Genomic DNA, 20,823 nt, shown 5'->3' with positions numbered 1-20,823 from the left:
GTGTATGCCCTGTGAAGGAGGAACAGTTTCTGGCTGTGATATAATTCACCTTTTCTTAGCTTTAATTATTTGCAGTCTGCTGGCAGTTACAATATGTTGGATGGAATGAATTATCTGGAATTGAATTATTGTTTTGGATCACATTTTGGTTTTCAGCCCCTTTCCATTTCCCAGTAGGCTGCAGAGAGCAATTAGAATCAGCTTGTGGCTATAGGCATGTGGCAGCACATGGGAGGAGTAGCAGGTACTGGTGGCTGGCAATTGCACACTTTCTTAATAGCCGGTATCTCTCCTCTGTGAGGCAAAAACAGGTGAGAACTACCCACTGCACTCAATATTGGACTAATCTCTGTAATATTTTCACTAAGTATACCACACTTTGTTATTGGGGAAAACTCTCTTTGGTGTAAGTACCCATAATACACATTGATTCCTTTTTAAGATTTGGTACCAGAAAAGTTACATTCCAGTGATAAAATCCTCCTTCCCCCACCCTTTTTACAATTTCTGAGCCTGGTTTTAGGTCCAAGACTCCTCTTTGATAAGATCTCTGAGTGGCTAGAAGCAGAACTGCAGTGTCTATGCAAGACTTGCTTGGTCAGTAGGCCTTATTCTGACATGGGATATAGTGGCCACCTCCCTCACCTCCCTCAGGCTTTGCTGTGCAGCAGTCTCCCACTGGGACTCAGCAATCACTACCTTCATTCAGCTTGCGTGAACCTGCCAATGTGTACTGATGAGCTATTAAGAATTAAGAAGCCAGCCGCATGCCAGTGACACATGGGTCCATGTATCTTTCTCACTCTTCGAAGCTTAAGCCATGCCTCAGGCCAAGACCTTGTTTGATTTGTAGGGGTAGACAAGACGTCTCAAGCTGTTCAGTACCAAGTAATTTTAATCCCCACCTTACTAAATATTTACAATCTAGCAAAGCAAAAACTGATAATAGTGCTGCGTCAGGGGTACGCTTCTCTCTGTTTTAGTCGCTTGATGTTCTGTGTCAAGCATTAGGAGGCATTTTGATTAGAAATCTGCAAAAAGACACACCAAGAAGTAACGCGAGCAGTGATCGTGTTCAATGCCACTGCAGCCTTTTCTGTATGCAGAAATTCTCTTTTTTGTGGTGATCTATCCTTAGTCTGATAGAATCACAGAATCACAGAATGGCCTGGGTTGAAAATGATCGCATGACCACAGTGATCATCCAGTTTCAACCCCCCTGCTATGTGCAGGGTCACCAACCACCAGACCAGGCTGCCCAGAGCCACATCCAGCCTGGCCTTGAATGCCTCCATGAAAGGGGTATCCACAACCTCCTTGGGCAACCTGTTCTAGTGTGTCACCACCTACTGTGTGAAAAACTTCCTCCTAAAAGGATAGGACAAGGTAGTCTGACTTCTCTAAGTAAATTAGGATGAGGAAGGATAATTTCTGAAGTTGGTAGTGAGGTAGTCCTCAGCGGAGAGGATGGAAGTGAGTGTATATACTAACCCAGATCTTCTCTAGGGGGCTGATGAAAACATGGCAAGGATGGAGGATATTTATTAAATCTCATAATAAGGACCAAAGTGCCTGTCTATTTCAAAAACACAACAAGCCTGGAGCAATCTTCTGATGAGCCAGTTAGTAAATGATCAGTGTTAAATTTTAAGCAACATTTAAAGCCCTTTATCTTCAGAGATCCATGATCTTCTAATTGCAATTAGCATTTAACAAGAGGGGCTGTACCTGAAATGTATCACAAGGTTTCTATATTGCTAAAGCCGTTCACAGGGAAAAACAATGTCATTCTGTTCAGTGCTTTGACAGTTCCAGTCTCAGCAGTGCGTGGCGGAAACAGCACTAAGCAGGCAGTTCCCTGCTTCTTAGCAGCAACTGTGAAGAATATATCTCCATGGAAAATTGCCTTTCAATTAGAACATTTGTATCAACTGTAGTCACTCTAGTTGATAAAAAAGTGGACAAAGAGGGGCCAGCTCCCACATGATTCAGATTTTAGGTTGACTGGCTTTTAGTCTGAAAGTGCCTGTTTCCACTCTGTTGATTAGGAAGGAGTCTAAGGAAATTACTCTTCTGCCTTAGGCAACTCAAGTGCTTGGAGTTAGGTGGGATTAATCTCGCTTTACCTATGAATAAAAAACATGAGATGGGGAAGTTTGTTTCTGATGGTTGCTTAAACCCTGACAGTTAACAATTCTGTGACAGTCTTAATTGATATACTCAGATGGCGTCTCTGAAGTAATCACTTGTAACACCCAATTACATTGTTATGCTGTAAATAAAATTATCGCTCTTCCATAGCCCAGGAATTTGGAAATTACATGAATATTAACAATGAATAAACTTATTTGTAAATGTGAATTGAAAATGAGATGTGTGGCATCTTCAAGCACATTTGGTTTTTATCTCTAAGGAAAAAAAAAAAAAAAAGATGAAGTAGATGAAATCAGAACTTAGAATCATAGAATTACCCAGGTTGGAAAAGACCTTGAAGATCATCAAGTCCAACCGCAGCCTAGTACCCTAACTCTAAAAACCCTCTGCTAAATCATATCTCTGAGCACCACATCCAAACAGCTCTTAAACACATCCAGGGATGGTGATTCAACCACCTCCCTGGGGAGCCTATTCCAGTACCTAACTACCCTTTCTGTAAGTAAGTTCTTCCTAATATCCAACCTAAACTTGCCCTGGCGCAACTTGAGGCCATAACTTGTCCCAGTTTCACACATTGTCCTTAAGACCCAATGATTTAAAACTCTTGTCTCTGGTGAGACTCAACCTAAGACTGCGAATGTATTCAAAATAGTGGTATAGTGTCAGCCTGCTGTTTGGCTTTTAATAACACATCCCCAAAGTGTTCTCTTTAACATATACCAAACAGAGGATGCTTGTTTCCCGCAAAGCCTGTTGTTTCTGGTGAAGCTCATTTATATCAGAGCATTATCTAATACCATGGCACTGTATTAAGGCCTTAAAAACAGTCAAGTTGCTCCTTTGTAAATCTGCTGTACCTAAAGACTGATCTTAAATATTCTGTCCAAAGCCCAAATGGCAGTACCTAAGCCTGGATAACACATGTTTTTAAACAGAGCATGAAAAAAAAAAAAACATAAAATAGCACTTTAAAAACAAAATAGAGGCCATAAAAGCTGCTTTGGAGACGGTGTTAATGTACTCGTGATAATAACATGGTGCCACTTTCCTTTGAAATTTGAAGCCTCTATCTGAGTGACAGAAAGCAGATATCTTTGGAATCTCCGGGCTTGAACACAGTTAAATGAGCAGTGAAGTGGGAACATGTGAGCTATTTCTCAAGTGTTGCACATCAGCTGCAGGCACAGATAATTCTGCAAGGCATGCACGTGCACACACATGGATACAGAAAAAGGGGTGGGAAATCAGATGAAAGTTGCGTATTCTAAGTTCATCAGAGCTCTAGAATAAAACCTTGTTCCTAGTCAGGGGCAGCACCCTGAAGATTGCTCGGAGGCTTTTTGTCCATCTTTTGTCTGCTCTTCTCAGCCAAACTCATGTGCAGCTCACAAGTCCTGCTGGCCTTTCTCCCCCAGCCTTCCACCTCTGCACACCGCTTCTTTCTCTAATTTACCACAAATACATAAGCAAGTCTATGCTCTGTTTGTGCTGTTGCTGTTTAATGCTGGATGGGTGCAGTGCCAGCATCTTTAGGTCTGAGAATGTTTCTGAAGACCTGTTTTGCTGTATTAATAAGGGAGGCGGTATTTTTTATTTTCCCTTTAAAACATGATTTAAACTGTATAGTTGTGAGGGGCCTCTGAAACCTGCTAGTGTAAGAAGGACACTCACTACACTGATTCCACTCCTTTTCTCTCTGCTTTGTGTGCCAACCAGTGATGCATCTAACACAGAGCTTGTGCCTTCTACTGCAATTCATTAAACATATAGGCAGTTGTCCCTGTCTCCTTGTTGTTTGATGTATCCTAAAGTTGTTTTCTTTATATGTTAAGAACAACATTTAGATTCATAATGTATTCATCAATTTCATGAGGCTGCTTAGAGAAGTGTTGCCTGCTTCCTATCATTTATTGTTACTGAGCTGTTTGAGTCTGTCAGGTTGGCGGCCAATCAAGACCAGACAAGAAACTCTTACATATGGGAAACCTGACTGATAAAAAACAACCCAAAACTTAGTACCTTTTGGTTCCCTAATTATTAAGTAGTTTCTGAGGCTTATATTTTGCACGTGGAAGGTTCAGTTCCTCAAAACCATTTTTGTGTCTGTGTTTGGTTCATCAGAAACTTACTCAGGACCATTTCAGTTTTGTATTGATACATAAAATACTGTATGGCTCCCCATCTAATTTGGAGGAATCACAGCATGCTATAGTCAAGCTTTTCCTTAGCCTGTCTATGTCAGATTTGCAAGATGGGACCAAGCAGATGATACAGAAAGCCCTAATTGTTTCATGCAGGATTACCTTCCTTGTTGTGCCTCACATTGTGGCTGGGGAGCAGGAGATCCTGTTGGAGCAGTAGCCTCACTGAAGGCAAGATCTAAGATGAATGCATTAAGGTTAGCTGCAGCTGTAGCCTGAAGGCTTCATTTAAGGTTGCACTTTCAAGTTAACAATCTGGTCATGAAAAATTCTGTGCTCTGTTGTTAAAATGGGCTTCCTTGCTCTAATAAAGCAAAAAGGTAAAATGCGTGCTGCTCTGGATAGTGTCAGGTCTTGCTCAGATTAATTAATGCCCATGTTGAGAGTGCTGCAGAACTGAAGAGAGATTATCTGAAGCTTTGGCTGTTAGGTTTGATTTTGCTTTCGATCTAGGATCTCATATTTTGCCTGTTATTTTTTTTTCTAGGCCCAAGTTCTCACACTGAAATGATTTCTTCAAAGGTTTTTGTTTTAGAATCATGGCTAAAATAAAACACATCCAAATAAGAATAGTAAATTCTTACTAGTTACTTGCTGAGGCCTCTTGCACCTCAGTCTGGTTTTGTAGTTAATAACTCCAGTATAGTCATAATTTTCTGTAATCTCAGGTTTCAGGTCTAACAGTTGACTTCAGAAATTCCTGTTCCTTCAATTCAGTAAAGTGTTTATTTGTAGCTAAACAAAGTGAGGAAAAGTTGAAAAGAAAACAGACCAGAGGAGGAAGGGTTCTGAATAATAGAATGATTTTATTTTCATCTCAAAACACTAATTAAGGTTTTTTAAAAGAGAGAACCCTAGAAGGTGATCAAGTGTTTTTTTTTTTGCCTTGAAACATAAAGGAGTGGAAAATTAGGAGGCAAAGGGTAGAGGGGGTGTCACAGAGATTGGGGTTTCTATCCCCCGTTACATGCTGGCTGCTACACTGCTGAATTACACTGAGAGCACTGAATGGTACCATTATATTCCTTTTCAAAAGTTCTGGACTATGAAATTCAATCTGAGGTATTTTTAATGAGTGTTCTGAACTTCAGTTTCAGCTCTTCTGAAGAAACAAGGAACACACTGTGCTGCTAAATAGCGCTGAGGCCAAGGGTTAAATTCATTCAGTTTTTTGCTTGCAGGGAAGGAAAGTAATATCAACATTCATTTGACAGGTATATACTTACTTCCAGAGCTCAGCTTCAGGAAAGCAACTTTCCATAAAGCAAACTTTATGAAAAATGAGGTTCTATCAGCTTCACATCAAATTCTCTCTGAAAACAGGGCTTGTGATGTGTGTTTTCCAAAGCCAGCGGCCGCCGTGCTCACGCTGTGGTTGGGCTGTGGGCATCCTCATGCTGCAGCAGGCTGTGCCCATAGCTGTGGGACACAGCCAGTGCCATCCTGCTGGAGGCATCTGCTCAGTCACTCCTCATGGCCCTCAATGAAGTATAGACTATGCAGAGGCAGTCTCTGTCAGAGACTCTTGGCATCCCTTGGTCTCCACTAAGGGTTTTGCTGTTGTGTTTGGGATAGCTTTGCGGTGGCCTCCTCACTCGTCAAACCCCTCAGCAAGCTTCCCCTTAGCCAATGTACCTTTTCAGGCAAGCATTGTTAATGTGGACCTGGCTTATAGAAGCCATTTAGCCTTCCATTTTTTTGCAGTTATTTGCTTGAGATCATAAGTTTCATGCACATGCCCTGCAACTCACTTCAAGAACTGAAATTCATGACAGACTGGTTCTGGCTCTTGCGAGTCATCCCCATTCTGTGTCAGCTCTGCAGAAAGGAAAATAGTCTCTTCCAGCAGTGGATGTTTGCCTTGCTAATGGGAGAAAGCGGATTCACAAACCACGATTTTGCTTTGCTAGTAGAATTAGGCAGAGATGACTCAGCAATTGCCAGAGCTAATTTTAGGGAATAATATGACGTATTTTTAGTAAGCTTTTTCATTGTTCTTTTAATGCCTCATTTTTTTCTTGTTCACAGTGTGCTTTTGAAATGATGGTAAAGAAAAGTTATTTTGTTTTTAGTATCTGTGGCTCTAAAGTTCCAGATTTTGGTATTGGTGCAAAATGAATTCTTCTGTGGGACTGTGTTCCTAAAGCCACCTGACAAGGAAGCTCACCAGGCTGCAATAGTGCACCCCTTTCTTTCCAGTCTCTTCTTCACAAAGGGCTCCACTTGTTTCACAGAATCACAGAATTGCAGGGGTTGAAAGGAACCTCAAGAAATCACCAAGTCCAATGCCTCTGCTAAAGCAGGTTCCGTACAATAGGCCTCACAGGTAGGCGTCCAGAGGGGTCTTCAGTATCTCCATAGAAGGAAACTCCACAGCCTCTCTGGGCAGCCTGTTCCAGTGCTCTGTCAGCCTTACTATAAAGAAGTCACTCAACATGTTATTAGTATGGAACTTACTGTGTTCAAGAAGAGCTTAACCTATGTTTCACAGTAGTTGTTGCTGGTTCTACATTAACAAGCTCCTCATCAAGTAGAAATTAGAGTAATTTGATAGCAGGAAATACATTCAAAAATATTATCAGTCTGCGTTGGTTAGAACTGCAAAGAAGTGAAGCAATTGGATCGTTATACCCATCTCTTCTCATTTATCTGTCTCCTCACTTGAATTAAGAAATAGCATATACAATACAAAGTGGATTGTATCTTCCCATTAAGTTATAAAGCAGTGATTTTATGAGCCAAGTAAAAAGAGACCAAACAGAGCCTCCAGTCCCAGCAGCTTTACTGCACTGTAATTATAGAGGTCTGGAGACACTTGAGAGTGCTGTCAGACCAATACAAAATTCAGCTACAGTAAACTCTCAAGTTTGATTAAAAATTTAATCAAAAACAAGTGAAAATACCCTTATCATGATACTTTACATTAGCATTGCTAAGTCATCTTTTCCTTTTTATTCCTGCAATACTTAACTATTAAAGAAGAGGATTTAGAAGCAGCAATAATATTTTGCTTCTTTTCCTATTAAGTGTTTAATTTTCACCTGAATTTTATATTTGGGTATTTGTACTAACGTTGATTTGGGGAATCAGAAGAGAGAGTTTCAAGTCTAGTCACAACAGTCCTTCTGCTTTTGACATAAGCCAGTTTATCACAGGCAGAAATTCTACAGGTACAAATCTACATATATTCAAAAGCAGATAATTATGTGTTTCTTTTGAAGAAGGTGCTAAAAATGTGAGTGAATTAGATGTTCATTAAATTCCTTCTCCCTGTATTGGCCTCAGTAATTGTACCTCAGACTTTGAAAGGCAAGCACTACTAAGGGGAGTTTAGCTGATGTGGTGAGTGTAAAGTAGAGAAGCAGCCCACCGAAACCTACAAAGAAAGGAATGCTAAATGGTCATATTGTACATGTATGGCAGATGATCAATTGCCTTTTTTAGTGTAGTATAAGGGACTTATTTTGTTACTCCATTTGGCCTCCGTCCTGCCTTTGAGTGTATGCACACAGCCTGTGCAAAAGCATGTGGGATACGTTCCAGGAGTGGAGCCTTCAACGGTGTTACAGTGGAAGTATCTTAAAAGGAATGAGGTGCCTTTGGTTTATCATGGAAATGTGCTCCTTCTGCTCCATCCCTCCTAATGGGGTTGATCCCTTGGCTGCAGTGCAAAGTGAGGGCCCACATGCCTAATGGTAGTCCTTCAAAAGGTAGGACTTAATTTCTTTGCCAGCACGTAAGGGTGTGTAGGGCACACACCCTGAGGGCATCATCTTTCAGTGTTAAGAATGTGACCAACTGTGGTGTTTTTCTTACACCCTGATTCTTGTGTCCCAGCAGGAACAGGCTGCTGCTTGGCACTGAACATGGCAAAGCCCACTTCTTCAAGACTTCCCAGCGTATGCTGAACAGTAAACTAAAAACTAGTAAGCTCAGGTTTAAGAGCTATCTGTATGATCTAAAGCTATTTTTGTAGTCATCTAATCCTTCCTATAGGATTAACACCTACACTTTGAAAGCGAGGAGAGGAGAAAAAGGGCAGAGGTATCTCCAGGTATCTTGGCAGTGTTAGGTCTAGAGGAATGATATCCAGACCAGTCCTTATTGCTTTTAACCCACTCTTTGAGTAGTAGACTTTTGTTAAACATCAAATATGCATTTCATTTTATGCCAGAAAAGAGAACAGGATAAAATATGGAATTTGTCTTCAGATGCTGTCAGAATTGTTGCATTACAAGTAGTTTTCAAGCCTACTTTTGAGTATAAATTTTTGCCAGTTATTTAAGAACTCTGTTGCTCAGTCTCATCTTTGAGGTTATTTTTATGCTGTTTGCTTATCGCGAACACTTCATGCTTTTTCTTCCTTTCAGAGTTGTAGATACATATATAATTTTTAACAATTTTGAATAACTGAGAAAATTCATACTGTTAAGAACATGGAGTTGTTATTTTTAGTATTGACTGTGACTTAATACAACTTCAGAAATGCTTAGGAAAATACCGGGCAAAGTTTTCATTATCATTTCAAGACAGTTGTTAAACTGAAGTATAAAATGCTTTGGAAATCACAGTAACCTGAAATATTTGGCTTTGCCAGATTGCCCCATTTTGGTTCTGAGCGCTCAAAACATGACAGGAGCAGGGCCTTAAGGAAAGAAGGAAGAAGCAAATAGAAAGTGCTTCCTCATGAAGCTGTCTCTTGCTTTGGCCAAAAGACTGATGAGACATATTTTTAGACGTTCCAGATAAATTGGTTACTTGTGTTTTTGTAGAGATTTTTGTTGTTGTTTTAGCTCGATTTTACTGCTCAACAAAGTAAAAACAAATGAAAAAGGCTTTCAGTGAAAGTTGGCTAGTCAGATAAAAATAGTTCATCACTGCTTGGTCCTAAGCTAACACATCTGTTTGGTAGATGGTTAGTGAAATGCCTGCTAAATTAATTGCTGGGAGGATGAGAATAACATGCCCCAAACTCCCTTCTTTTAATGTTTTGGACATTTTCCAGATTGTGCTGTGCATTTCCTTTTAAACAAATAAATAAATAAATCTGCATTTCACTCTGTGCCAAAGGATGGTCTAAACCTGTGTGTAGAGAGATTATTTTATGATCGGAAGTCTCTGGAATGTTAAAGAATTGTTAAATCTATTACAGTTTTAACCAGTGGAAGAATATAAGCAACTTACTGTTGGAGATTTTTGTGGAAGTAGAGGGAAATTGAATAAGACTGAAATAATGCATGATCCTTAAGGTAGGCTACTTTGGGTGCCTTCATAGCTTGCAGCTAAATGTGGTGATGTACATTATTTATAATGTAGAAGTGAGTGGCCTGACATTCCCTGAAAATGTAAAGTGACTTTTAAAATGTAATTTCACAGTACGGAATGAAAGGCCAGTTCAAAATACATTAAGCAATAAAGATACGTGGCTTGAAATCAGTGAGCTTCTTTTCACTGCAATAAATTAGAGTGTTACTTCAGTGTAGCTAAATGCCACCTCAAGAATAATAGCGATTTCTTGCTGTCAGTGTGGCTGGGATTCATCTCTAAACTGAATCCTGTTGAGCAGGTGTTTGGACAACTTGTTACCAAGAGTGAAAGAGTACAGCTGTTTTGCTTAGCAAAAGTTCATTGCCAGCATTCATAGATAGGTATTTTGGTAGGAGGTGTTGCCTCTTGGAGTTGCAGTCTTTCTTCATTGTTTGACAGCCTCAAGTTGTGCCAGGGTAAGATTAGATAAGATATTAAGAAGAACTTCTTCATGGAGAGATGGTTGAAGGGGACTGGAGAACCTCCCCTATGAAGACAGGCTGAAGACTTCTGCCTCCTCTTCTTCCTCTCTCAGCATCAGGACATATCAACAACCTTCTCAGCCCTTCCTCATCTCAGTGTTTGAGGCTTTCATGATGGTCATCTATTGGGAAGTGGCTTGTATGGCAAGGAAAAGCCCTCCTATGGCATAGTCTTTCTCTGCTCCACACCCTTACTTGCATGCGGTTATTAGGAGCTCATAGGGCCTCATGAGTCAGGCCTGCAGCCCACACCAGAATGAAGCAGGGAAAATGGCCAAGCTGTGGCTTGTGAGATGTGGGTGCAGTCACAGAGCCAAGAAGCTTTGCCTCATGGCCAAGATAGACATGACAGCAAGCTCATGTCTGGCAGCTGGAAAATGCCTTCCATGTTCTGGAGGAAACTGGTGTTGTCCCATAGGCCTTGTAAGCCCATTGAAGTCAGACACTACTGCAGGCTGCAGATGCTGTCACTGGTGCGTTACACTCATTCCTGAATGCTTCCTCTGTCAGTGTTTGCTGCAACCCCAGTGACTGCTTTTTCAGTTCCCTACCCAGCAGACTGAGATTTTAATTTATTGTGTTTAAATTTTTTAGTAAGGATGTCATGGAACAGCGCTGAATCAACATCTCTGTAAGACCAGAGAGTTCCTGCATGTTTAGATGTTCCTTTTCCTTCTGGTCCTGCAAGGCCAGGGGTGTCATCAGGCTCTAAATCCCAGCAGATTTTATATGTGCAGCGTTTCCCCTTGAATAAACTGTCAGATTTTATTTTGACTTCGACTGATCAAAGCTGAGATGAGTTTAGGATAATTACTGTATTTCCACATACTTGAGTCAGAAGCATTTCACGTTACTGAGGCATACATCAGAGAAAATGCCGAGTGATGTAAATACTACAAGACTGTTGTTTTGTTGTCTAAACGCATAGAAGGAAAACAACAACAACAACAAAAACTGTTTGAAAGCACCCAGCAGGTTTTAATCTACTACTTTTACTCCTGGTCTGAGATCAGACAGGCTTGCTCTCCTCCACTGACCTTGTGTGGTAGGGTAGCATGGGTGTTAACATTAACAAACAGTTAATAAAGCATTGTAAGGGAACATTGCTTCCTGGTTGCATAGGTCTGTTAGAGGCAGAAACCTTGAGCAGAAACCTGCTCTGCAAGTTCCTTTGGAGGTAGATTTGGCTTTTCCTTTGCAACTTCACTCTCAAAGTTGGCCAACCATGATGGGTTGTGTCACTGTGTCCTCCTGCATCACCTGGGTGGAAGTGCCACCGTGGTGGCATGTTCCTGCCTCAGAAAATGGGCGTCCCTAATTTGTGAGCTTTGTTACTGAGTATTGACTTTTCACAAGTCATATTAGGCAATGCTAGCTAAATTTCCCTTGGAAAGATATTTCGTACTTAGAATTGTGGCTGGAAATCAGGAATTACCCTGGTGGAATTAGGTGGAAAAGTATGAGGGCTTGGATATTTTTTTGTGTGTGGTGAAACAGAGACCAAACACCATCATGACAAATTTCAGATTATAACAGCATTAAGCCTGATGGAGATGCAGGAACCTGGGCTTAGGTTTGTCCTTTCTGATTCAGCTGACTGGCTTGGCTGCCCTAATGGTTTTGTTTTGTTCACTGTTTCTGTTTCATTTTGATCTCATAATTATTTACTGGGCAGAAAGGAAAAGGGTGAGTCTGTAAGCTGAGCACAGGGGTACTTGGCTGGGGTGTGATCAGGACCGTGGGTCTCTTTTAATGGAGAAGTTCGTGCTGTTTATTTGCAGGTGACTAGAAATCTCTATTTCAGGGAACTTTGATTTAGAATACGTGCATTTCTGCAGATAACAAAATATTTGATGTCAGTGATTGGCCTTTTTATACTGAGGAAGCATAGTGTTTTTCATTGTTTTTTTTTATTTATTATTATTATTATTGCCATAGAACTGCTGGTGTGTTGTAATTTGTGGTATTGGCGGCAGGTGTGGATTTAACTGATGTGCTGATGAGAAAAATCCTCACAATCAGCAAAACCGTGTCTCTGGGAGCTAATATTGGGCTGAACATCTGGTCTTTGTAGCAGGAAGATGTTTACAGCGTGGAAGGAAACGTTAGCTCTCAAATCCTCTGATTTACTCATTAGCTCTTGTGAGAGTAGCACAGAGGTGCCTTGACCAGCTTCAGTGCTTCATAGCTCTTTTCTGTTCTATAGTATTTTCCTCTTAAAACCAAACATGTACTAAAGGTTGATGGAGAGCTGCCATCCAGAGATGAATAGATATTTTCCATGGCTTTAAAACTAGCGTAATTATTTTCAACTGCCCTGTGGGTATGGCTGGAACAACTGCTGATTTTGTTAGCTGCATTGACAGTGTTGTTTGCAAGATGACTTCTCAGCGCAGTAATTTTTTTGCCACTAATTAAAAGCGTCCTTGTTAATCTGCAGCATTTAACCCTAGGCTTTGTTTTCTTCTTACAGCAAAGAGCTCCAGGGAAAGTCTTGCATGACGCCGTTTGCAACCACCTGAACCTTGTTGAAGGTGACTATTTTGGCCTTGAGTTCCCAGACCATAAAAAGATGATGGTATGTAATAAGTTAATTTTCACCCGGTTTTCATCTACATATGCACTTTATTCTATTTTCCAGCTCCCTACTTACAAGGTATGTTTAATCCTGAATTTCAAAAGAGAAAAAAAAACATATTTTATTTAAAAAAAAAAAACTCTTGCCTGCTGGATTTGAAGAAACGTTTTTAAAACCTGATTACTCCTGTCAGGTTTCATCTGGGTTGAAAGTAGCAGCCAATTCAAACACGAGTTGGAAAAGAGTTTTATTTTTATCAATTGCAGTAGAGCAGCCAGCAGCAGGACTTCTGGAGAGTCTCAGCTCTGATTTTGCAGTCACAAGTAATTTGGAGTGTGGAGTCTGCAGACAAAAGTTGCAGTGATTATGATGGAGTTCAGTGAAAAACATCTTGGAACGAGAAGACGATTAGATAAAATAGAACGAGGTTAATAAAAAAGAAAAATAAGGAACAGAAAAGAAACAACCTACAAATAAGCTGCTGAAAGTCCTTTATATGGAGCTGTGTGACACAAGCAGGTGTTCTGGTCCTGACACTTTGGGTTCAGAACAGCTACTGACAACAATCAGACATTGCATTAATGCTTCCAGGGTGGGAACGGTATCCTGTAGCAGAAAAAGCCAAAGGCAAGTGACTTCCCAGTCTCTAATGGCTTTTGTTCTGAGGTTTACTTCACTTTAGTTCTCAAATGTGACCTCCTGACATGTCTGCTCAGTATCTGGGTTGTTTGACTGGTATGTTCTAGTTCATGCTGAATCTGCTGTCTATGCAGTGAATTCTGCATCAGTAACCTGACTGATCTGAAGGAAGTGACTTAAGGCAATTTGAAAAAGATCTATTTCTATCTATATACAAATTTTCTCTCAAAGGAGCAGTATTTCTTAACCAGAGGACAGGGAGGATTTAGCTGCTGCAGTAACATGTTGTCGTGCCGTAGTGCGGGCTTATGGAAGCACTAAAACTGAACAGAATAGGTTGTAAAGCTTTACATTATATAACTATATTTAAGAGGAAAGTTTGGAAAAATGGATGTTGACTTTTAAAGCTGATGCACTTCACAGCTCACTCCTGGTTTTACAGAAGATGCAGTTTACTACGAAGTTTCATATTCTGCCAGATATCCTTGGCTAATGCTTTAGGTAACTTGAGAGATTAATGTAACTCCTTAAAACAGCGCAACTGTCTGCTGCTATTACAACAGGGGGCTCCTGTAGCCGTGTTAATAACTACATACTGACATTCCTTATATATGTAGGTAAAGCTGAAACAAATCCTACTGTCTAGTTGGACTGTCTAATAGTACAGTTGCTTTTTAGTTTTCTGAAAAATAGCGAAGGTCACTTGATCAACCTTCTCTACTTCACAGGTCATTAAGTTTCAAATAGATGACCCTCTGTGTTTTGCTCAGAGACCTGAAGTAAACTAACAGTTTTCAGTCTTGTGAAAACAAAATGGTTTATTTGCTTGAGGCAGAACACGGGAGGGATTGAAGTGCTGCCAGTGCCTGAGGCCATTGCAGCGGCAGGCTGGAAATACATCCAGATGATCTCAGTGGGGGATCTAGGGCTCTGATGAAGAGGAAGGCAGAAAGAAAGCCCCAAGTTTGTTCCCAGTTTGACCTAAAGGAAAATGTCTGCATGCATCAAGGATGGTAACTCGTATAGCTCCTACTCTTTCAAAAGGAAGTACTTGTCAAGTACCTGAAAGTGCTGGTCAGTTTATCCACCAGTTGGATATTAGCTGTTCAAAAAGGGGGATATCCCCAAATCTAGCCTGTGTCTAGACAGATGTGCCTCTGCTGTGAATTTCAGTGGAATTAATATCTTTAGGTAGGCTTCATGGTATAAAAAGAATGTTAAGGTCCTTGAAAGCATTGAGAGGAAATCAGTGAAGATGGTAATGAATCTGGGAGACATGTCCTACAGGGAGAGACTGAGGACATCTGATTTGTGCATTCTGGAGAAAAGAAGGTGCAGAAGGAGCTGTATCGCTCTCTGCAACATCCTGAGGAGGGGAAGCAAAGGGAGTTGCTGGTTGCTTCTCACTGATGATAGGACCCTCTGCTAGGCTCCTGTTTGATGGTTGGATAATCTTAGTGGTCTTTTCCAACCCTAATGATTCTGTGATTGTAAGGATGCATGGGAATGGCACAAACGTGTGCCACAGGATGTTCAGAATGGATGTTATGAAAAAATTGACCATGAGGGTGGTCAGACACAGGATGAAGGTTCCTAGCGAAGTGGTTGATGCCTCATGCCTTTAAGTGTTCAAGAGAGACTTAGATAATGCCTTCATTACTATATTTTAACTTTTGTTTAGTGGTCAGGCAGTTGGACTTGATCTTTGTTGTTCCCTTCCAACAGAGCTATTCTATTCTGTATTCCATTGTATTCTGAAAGCAACTTGCAGAAGCTGTTGCAGCAGAAGATTTGATTATGAATCATTGCTTTAGCGTGCATCAGCTTTCTGGATGAGAGTGATACTTACATTTAAATTGTAATTCTCAGTTTCTATGGTGCAGCTGAGACAAATGCTCCTGTGGGATTTAAAACTTGTTGAGCTTTGTAATGGCTGTAATGGAGAATTCAAGCATTGTGCAAATAAATAAATTGTGGTCAGTTCTGTATCTAAGAAATAAAACACACGTACGTATTTTGCATTCACATCATCTGAAGATAATTAATTGCTTGTCCAGAGAAGAGGGCAATGGCAAAGGCAAAATAAATATTTGCAGTCTATTTGTTTGGATGTAATCATATGTATGTGAAGCTGCATTCGTAGTTCAGCTGTGTTTGTTTCAACGTTCCAGGCTCCAGTCTTCATGTATTACATGTTGACAGTTATATGTCATGGTGCCCAGAAGCATACATATATGTTCAAGTGTGCTGTGTATGTAGAAGAGATTACGTGCATGAGAGGTGAACATGAGGGCTGCACTTTCCCCCAGCATGGAGAGAAATGAGGCATTGTTGCTAAGCCTGGGATTTTACAGAGTTTCATCATACTTGATGTCTGCCCCAGTTCTCCAGCTGCTCCAGTCCAGTCACTACTGCAGAATGCCAGACATTGCTTCAAAAATAAATAATCTAGCCTTTGTAGTTCCAAAGAAAAGGGAAAACCGAGATCCTAAGTCAATCCTCACATTGTTCTTCCTCTCCAGCTTACAAATCAATCTTAGATTGGCTGTGTAGAGATACAGCCTTAGAGCTGCGTGATGTGTAAGTTTTGATTGCCTGGGTTTGGTGACAGTGTAGAAGTCTTTGTCTTGCTCCACCTTTTTAATCACTCCCTATGTACATTCAGTTTACTCTGGCATTCAGCAGTCTGGTAAAGGATGCTGGAACTTGTAGTAAAAATTGGAAAAATGGGGAAAGAAATGACACACTTACTGTGCTCATGCTGTAACATAAATTTCCTCTGGAAAAAAAGAGATTTTGTTTTGTATCAACTAAAATACATGCCTCCCATATTCTCGTAAATTAGCTTTTTCATATTCTGGCTTCTTTTTCCTCCACTAAACCTGGCAAGGTCCCTGGCCCTTCGTAGCAGATGATGTACATGCCAACTTTCTGAAGGAAAAAAAAAAAACAGTTGAAGTTACTGAAATGCCAAAAAGTGTCAGAACCAGTTTAACAAGCGATAAATGTTATTTTCCTATTCTTGTGTACCCAACTTTCTTTAGCCCTTCCAAAGAAAAAAACTTTCCCAGGCTGAAAAACATAAAAAGAATTCCATTGAGAAGCATTAGTGAGTTTAAAAGGACGAGAACGTGAGGACTTTGCTAATGGGGAGCACTCATAAAGTAATTACAGAAATAGCAAACAACATTGTTACAGCTACAGCCACCAAATAGGCCTGTTTCTGTCTGGTTTCTGAGGTGATCTTTGAAAACTGATGTTTTTAGGATGTTTCAGTATCTACATAACCTGAAATTATGCAAGGTCAGAGGTGTATTCTTTTCAATACGTATTGAATATGTAATGGTATGAGAAAGACTCAGTTAATTTGTTTGTTGCTGCCTTCAACCATTGTGAAGGCTGTAGGATGTTCCTCTACAAGTTCTAGAAGTCTCTGAGGAAGGCTTCGTGCAATTGAGATAACAAAATACAAATGTTGGGCACCGTTATCAGCCGGAGATGGTGAGCTGTCACACTTCCCTAGTTTCTGTGAGTCATTTGGCTTTTATCTTCTACAACCCAACGAAGGAGGATAGGTGATTCGTCCAAGCCTTTTTAATTGAGACTACAGAATAGGCTTTTAGGTTTTAAAGATGTTATTTCAGTCCATTTCTTCTCTTTTGAAATCTAAAGCAGAAATACAGCAGCAACAGCTTACTAGCAACGCTGTTTCCTGAGCATCTTCAAGAGTGCTGGGGAGAAGACCCCCGCTTGGAAAACTAGATAAATAAGTGGAAATCTAAATGGTGCAATTAAAAAAATGTTCTTTTGCAAGCAGTAGTTTGTTCAGAGCTGATAACACCACTTTTTTTTTTTTATTTTATTTTCAGGTGTGGCTTGATCTTTTGAAGCCTGTTATGAAACAGATTAGAAGTAAGTACTTCCTTGCTGTCGTTTATTGTGCCAGTCCACAAGTGACTGAGTAAACAAGGAATCTATCAGTTGGTATCTTTCTCTTCTCAGCCTCCTCTGCTGAGTTTTGTTTGGATGGTTGTTTTTATTTTTCATTTCTGTTCTGACTTTATAGAAGACTTGGAAGTCGTGTCCCCGCAGCAAATTCTACTAAGTACACAGACATTGAACACCTGTGGTTTACGCTTTGTACAGAAGAGGCTGAACCAGCAGTAAATTGAGAAGGCTTAGTCAGGCCCCAGCAGCACTGTGTTAGAGGTAGCAATGAAGGCTGCTACTGCCTCATTGTTGTTCCTTTTGGTTGAGAAAAAGTCATGCAACAGTGGAAGGCTATGAAGGAACATACATTTGTGAAAGGTAGCTGTAATGAAAGGTGAAATAAAAAGAACAGGATGGGGGAAAGAAAAAAGAGCTAGAAGAAGTTATTAGTGGGACGGAGCTAGCAGATTTGTTGCAGCTGTCAGGGATGTTGCTGTAGAACTTGAAAGTGTCTTAGACCTAGAGGAGAAAGCAGACAGGTTAGAGAAGACAGGGAATGTTGTGGTGGGAGAGAGGAGGATTATAGGTAGCCATCAGTTTCAATGAGAGGAGAAGTGAACAGGAAAGGCTTCAGTGCTTTGTTTCTCTGTCAGATATCAGTAGAAGTCTTCATTTACTGAGCTTTACCATTAATTTTTCCTAGATGTTCTTCTGATCATATTAGTATGATCTGTTCTCTGGAAACACTCCCTCTCATGTGAAAGATATGTTGCTCCTTTTGTCACTGATTGTATTTGTCAGAACAAATGTGCTGCTGTTAAAATAGAAATAATAATTTGCTGATGGACTTGAAAAACAGACTGTATTCTAGCTCCCTCCTGTTCTGAAGCAAGTGTAATAGACACACATTATATATTTTATTGGAACAACTGATGTAATTACCAAAACAGACTTTATTTTGGCAGAATATCCCTCCACCAAGTGACTGTTCTATTTTATGGTGCATATGTTTTATTTTGTCATTTGTCAGTAACCTGAAGAGCATCAAAATTAATAGCAAAGGATGGGAGACTGGTTTATATTAACACACTGCGGATCCCACATACCCCCTTGTGCATCGTTCTGTGGCATAAAATTTGGCCACCATGTTACAAATATATCAGTAACTTCCTTTGACCTTTTCCCTAGGACCGAAGCACGTTGTGGTAAAATTTGTGGTAAAATTCTTCCCACCTGACCATGCTCAGCTGCAGGAGGAACTGACAAGGTTAGTAGTTGTCCAACTATATGGTTTTTTTAATCTGAAATCTCTGGTGAACAGAGTGAAGGATGTGGGATCTCAGATGATTGGGTGAGAATCGATGACTCCTTGTTAACTTGAAGTTATTTTGCGCCACCATTGAGTGCCCTGGGGCACTCCTCTACACTAAGGAACACGTGCGCCTGCACAAACGTATGGGACAAAGTTGATCTACAGGAATTGCCATGTTACATCCATTTACAGATGGAGAAATGGACAGAAGGGGGAATTAACTAAAAGAGAAAGGGACAGAAGAATGGAACGGTAGACATGCATGTAGAAGGGATACCTAAGGGGTGTGTTTGTTTTCAGTGTTCTTTAAAAACTTGATTTGAGCTCTAAATTTCACTCTGTTGGCATAAGGACATGAGTTGCATTTCTCTGTAGGCAGATGTGTATGTACTTTTCAGCTCCTGGTCTAGAGTTATTATTCTTTGCAATTACATTTTTCTGTTCTGATTCTCTATTTCCATTAGTAGTTTTTACTTTTAATCCTTCCCTAAGATGACATTCTCTTTTACAAAGAGCTTTTGTATCTGCATAAATGCCTTATAAAGAACAAGTTCACCTTTGTGGTGTTCTGTGTTTCTCTGTCTTGGTTTGATAGCAGAGCAATGGAATGTAAGAAAAATGATAACTGTTACTGACTCGGGCAGAGAAAAGTAAAAAAGTACAATAGGAAGAAGGAATATTTACTTGAAAGACAGTGAAAATAATAAAGGACAGCTCACAGCATTATGTGGAGCCTGTTTCTGAATAGATATTCTGCATAGCGGTTGCTTAGTATGTGCAGTGCAAATTGATTTTTGGTGATCTCTTTCTGTGCCTGGAGACATATCTCTGAATCTTAATGACTTTTTTTTTTGTTAGGTTTTAAATGTGTGTGCTGGGGATCTTGAATGTATGTACACAGCAGTGTGTAGGATGTGAAAGCATATCCACAGGGAACAGTTTTATCACTTGGAGAAGCAGAGAATATAATACTTTTGTGCTTTTTGCTTCTAGTAGGGTGAATTTTGTATGGCAAAGCAGATGTCTGCAGGTTTCAAAAGGACATTATTTAGATCTGCTATATTATTTCATGTACTCTATATGTTGGCAGCCATACTCTTCTGCTCAGTTTGCATTTTTGGCATTTAATTCACCTACATCTCATTCAGAAACTCACGTTCAAATGAGAGTTCTCACTGAATATATTAAAATCCAGTCTTAGTAAAAAGTATTGAGATTCTTGTATGAATTCCCTAGAAGAACTGTGGTCACTGCAAGGCTTGTTAAGGTGCCTGTCCAATTTGGGTTACATTCCATATGTAGGAGAAACACCTGCTATTAGGTCTTTTTTTTTTTCTAGGTAAGAATTTGATGCTGAGTGAAACTAACCTATTTCAATCTCTTCAATATCTGTTGAAGAGATACATTTAAATGTTGAAATAGTTGCTGTGGACCTGTGATGTCTGTGCATGTAAACTGTGAATATAGACTTGCCCTCGATGACTGGTTTGTAAGTGTATGTGTTAAAAATGGCTGTTAATAGTGCAGGATTACATGCTGGAAAAGTATTGGATCTAGATAAAGTCATGCAATAAAGACCTCGCTCCTTACTTCCAAGTGACTGTCAAGGTGGAAAATGAAGTTCCCCTTCTGTTCTGGCCTTTCTTCATAGTGGCAAGTAGGTCGGTTATCTTGAGATGTGGTTGCAGAGTGTGTAATAGATGTCACATTTGCTCTTACTGTCACACTGCTTACATATCTCATTGATCTGGTTAAGAGAGATAGAAATGGAGAAAGAAAGAGAGATACATTTTGGTTCTGCCAAGCAGGCAGCCATTATTGAAGATGGTAATGGCTGTAATATATTACTTGCTGTGTTTTACTTAGCCTCTAAACTTAGGATATTCATCTCACTTCTGTAGATTCCAAAAAGTAAAAGGAATGTATTGCAAATAAATGGACCTGAAATTTAATACTTCTCTATCTTTCCCTCTTGCTTTGCATAACTCTATGTTTGTTTTGCAGGTACCTATTTGCATTGCAAGTGAAGCAGGACCTGGCACAGGGAAGGCTAACGTGTAACGATACCAGCACTGCCCTCTTAATCTCACACATAGTACAGTGTAAGTTCCTTCCTTTCCGGGAGGATTAGACATGCTTTGCCGGGCTACCTATTAGAAGCTAGTATGAGATGGCTTTAGTCATGTTGACAATTTATTATATTTCTGTCTATTAGCA

General features: G+C 40.1%; 1 protein-coding gene across 14 annotated transcripts in view; it reads left to right on the top strand.

Moving 5' to 3' along the window:
* Positions 1-20,823, top strand: part of FARP1 (FERM, ARH/RhoGEF and pleckstrin domain protein 1) — a 195,574-nt gene that overhangs the window by 106,719 nt on the left and 68,032 nt on the right. For all 14 annotated transcript variants that reach the window (XM_085535944.1, XM_085535943.1, XM_085535939.1 and 11 more), the window contains 4 exons: positions 12,621-12,725; positions 17,234-17,276; positions 18,483-18,561; positions 20,611-20,708. In XM_085535944.1, the coding sequence (XP_085392070.1) occupies positions 12,621-12,725; positions 17,234-17,276; positions 18,483-18,561; positions 20,611-20,708 (325 nt within the window). The remainder of the gene's footprint in view (positions 1-12,620; positions 12,726-17,233; positions 17,277-18,482; positions 18,562-20,610; positions 20,709-20,823) is intronic.

Source organism: Coturnix japonica, chromosome 1 (genome assembly GCF_054131305.1).
Source record: "Coturnix japonica strain WE chromosome 1, WE-NBRP24, whole genome shotgun sequence".
Classification (NCBI taxonomy): domain Eukaryota; kingdom Metazoa; phylum Chordata; class Aves; order Galliformes; family Phasianidae; genus Coturnix; species Coturnix japonica.
Note: the sequence above shows the minus strand (reverse complement) of the source record. Positions and strands in the feature narration are given on the sequence as shown.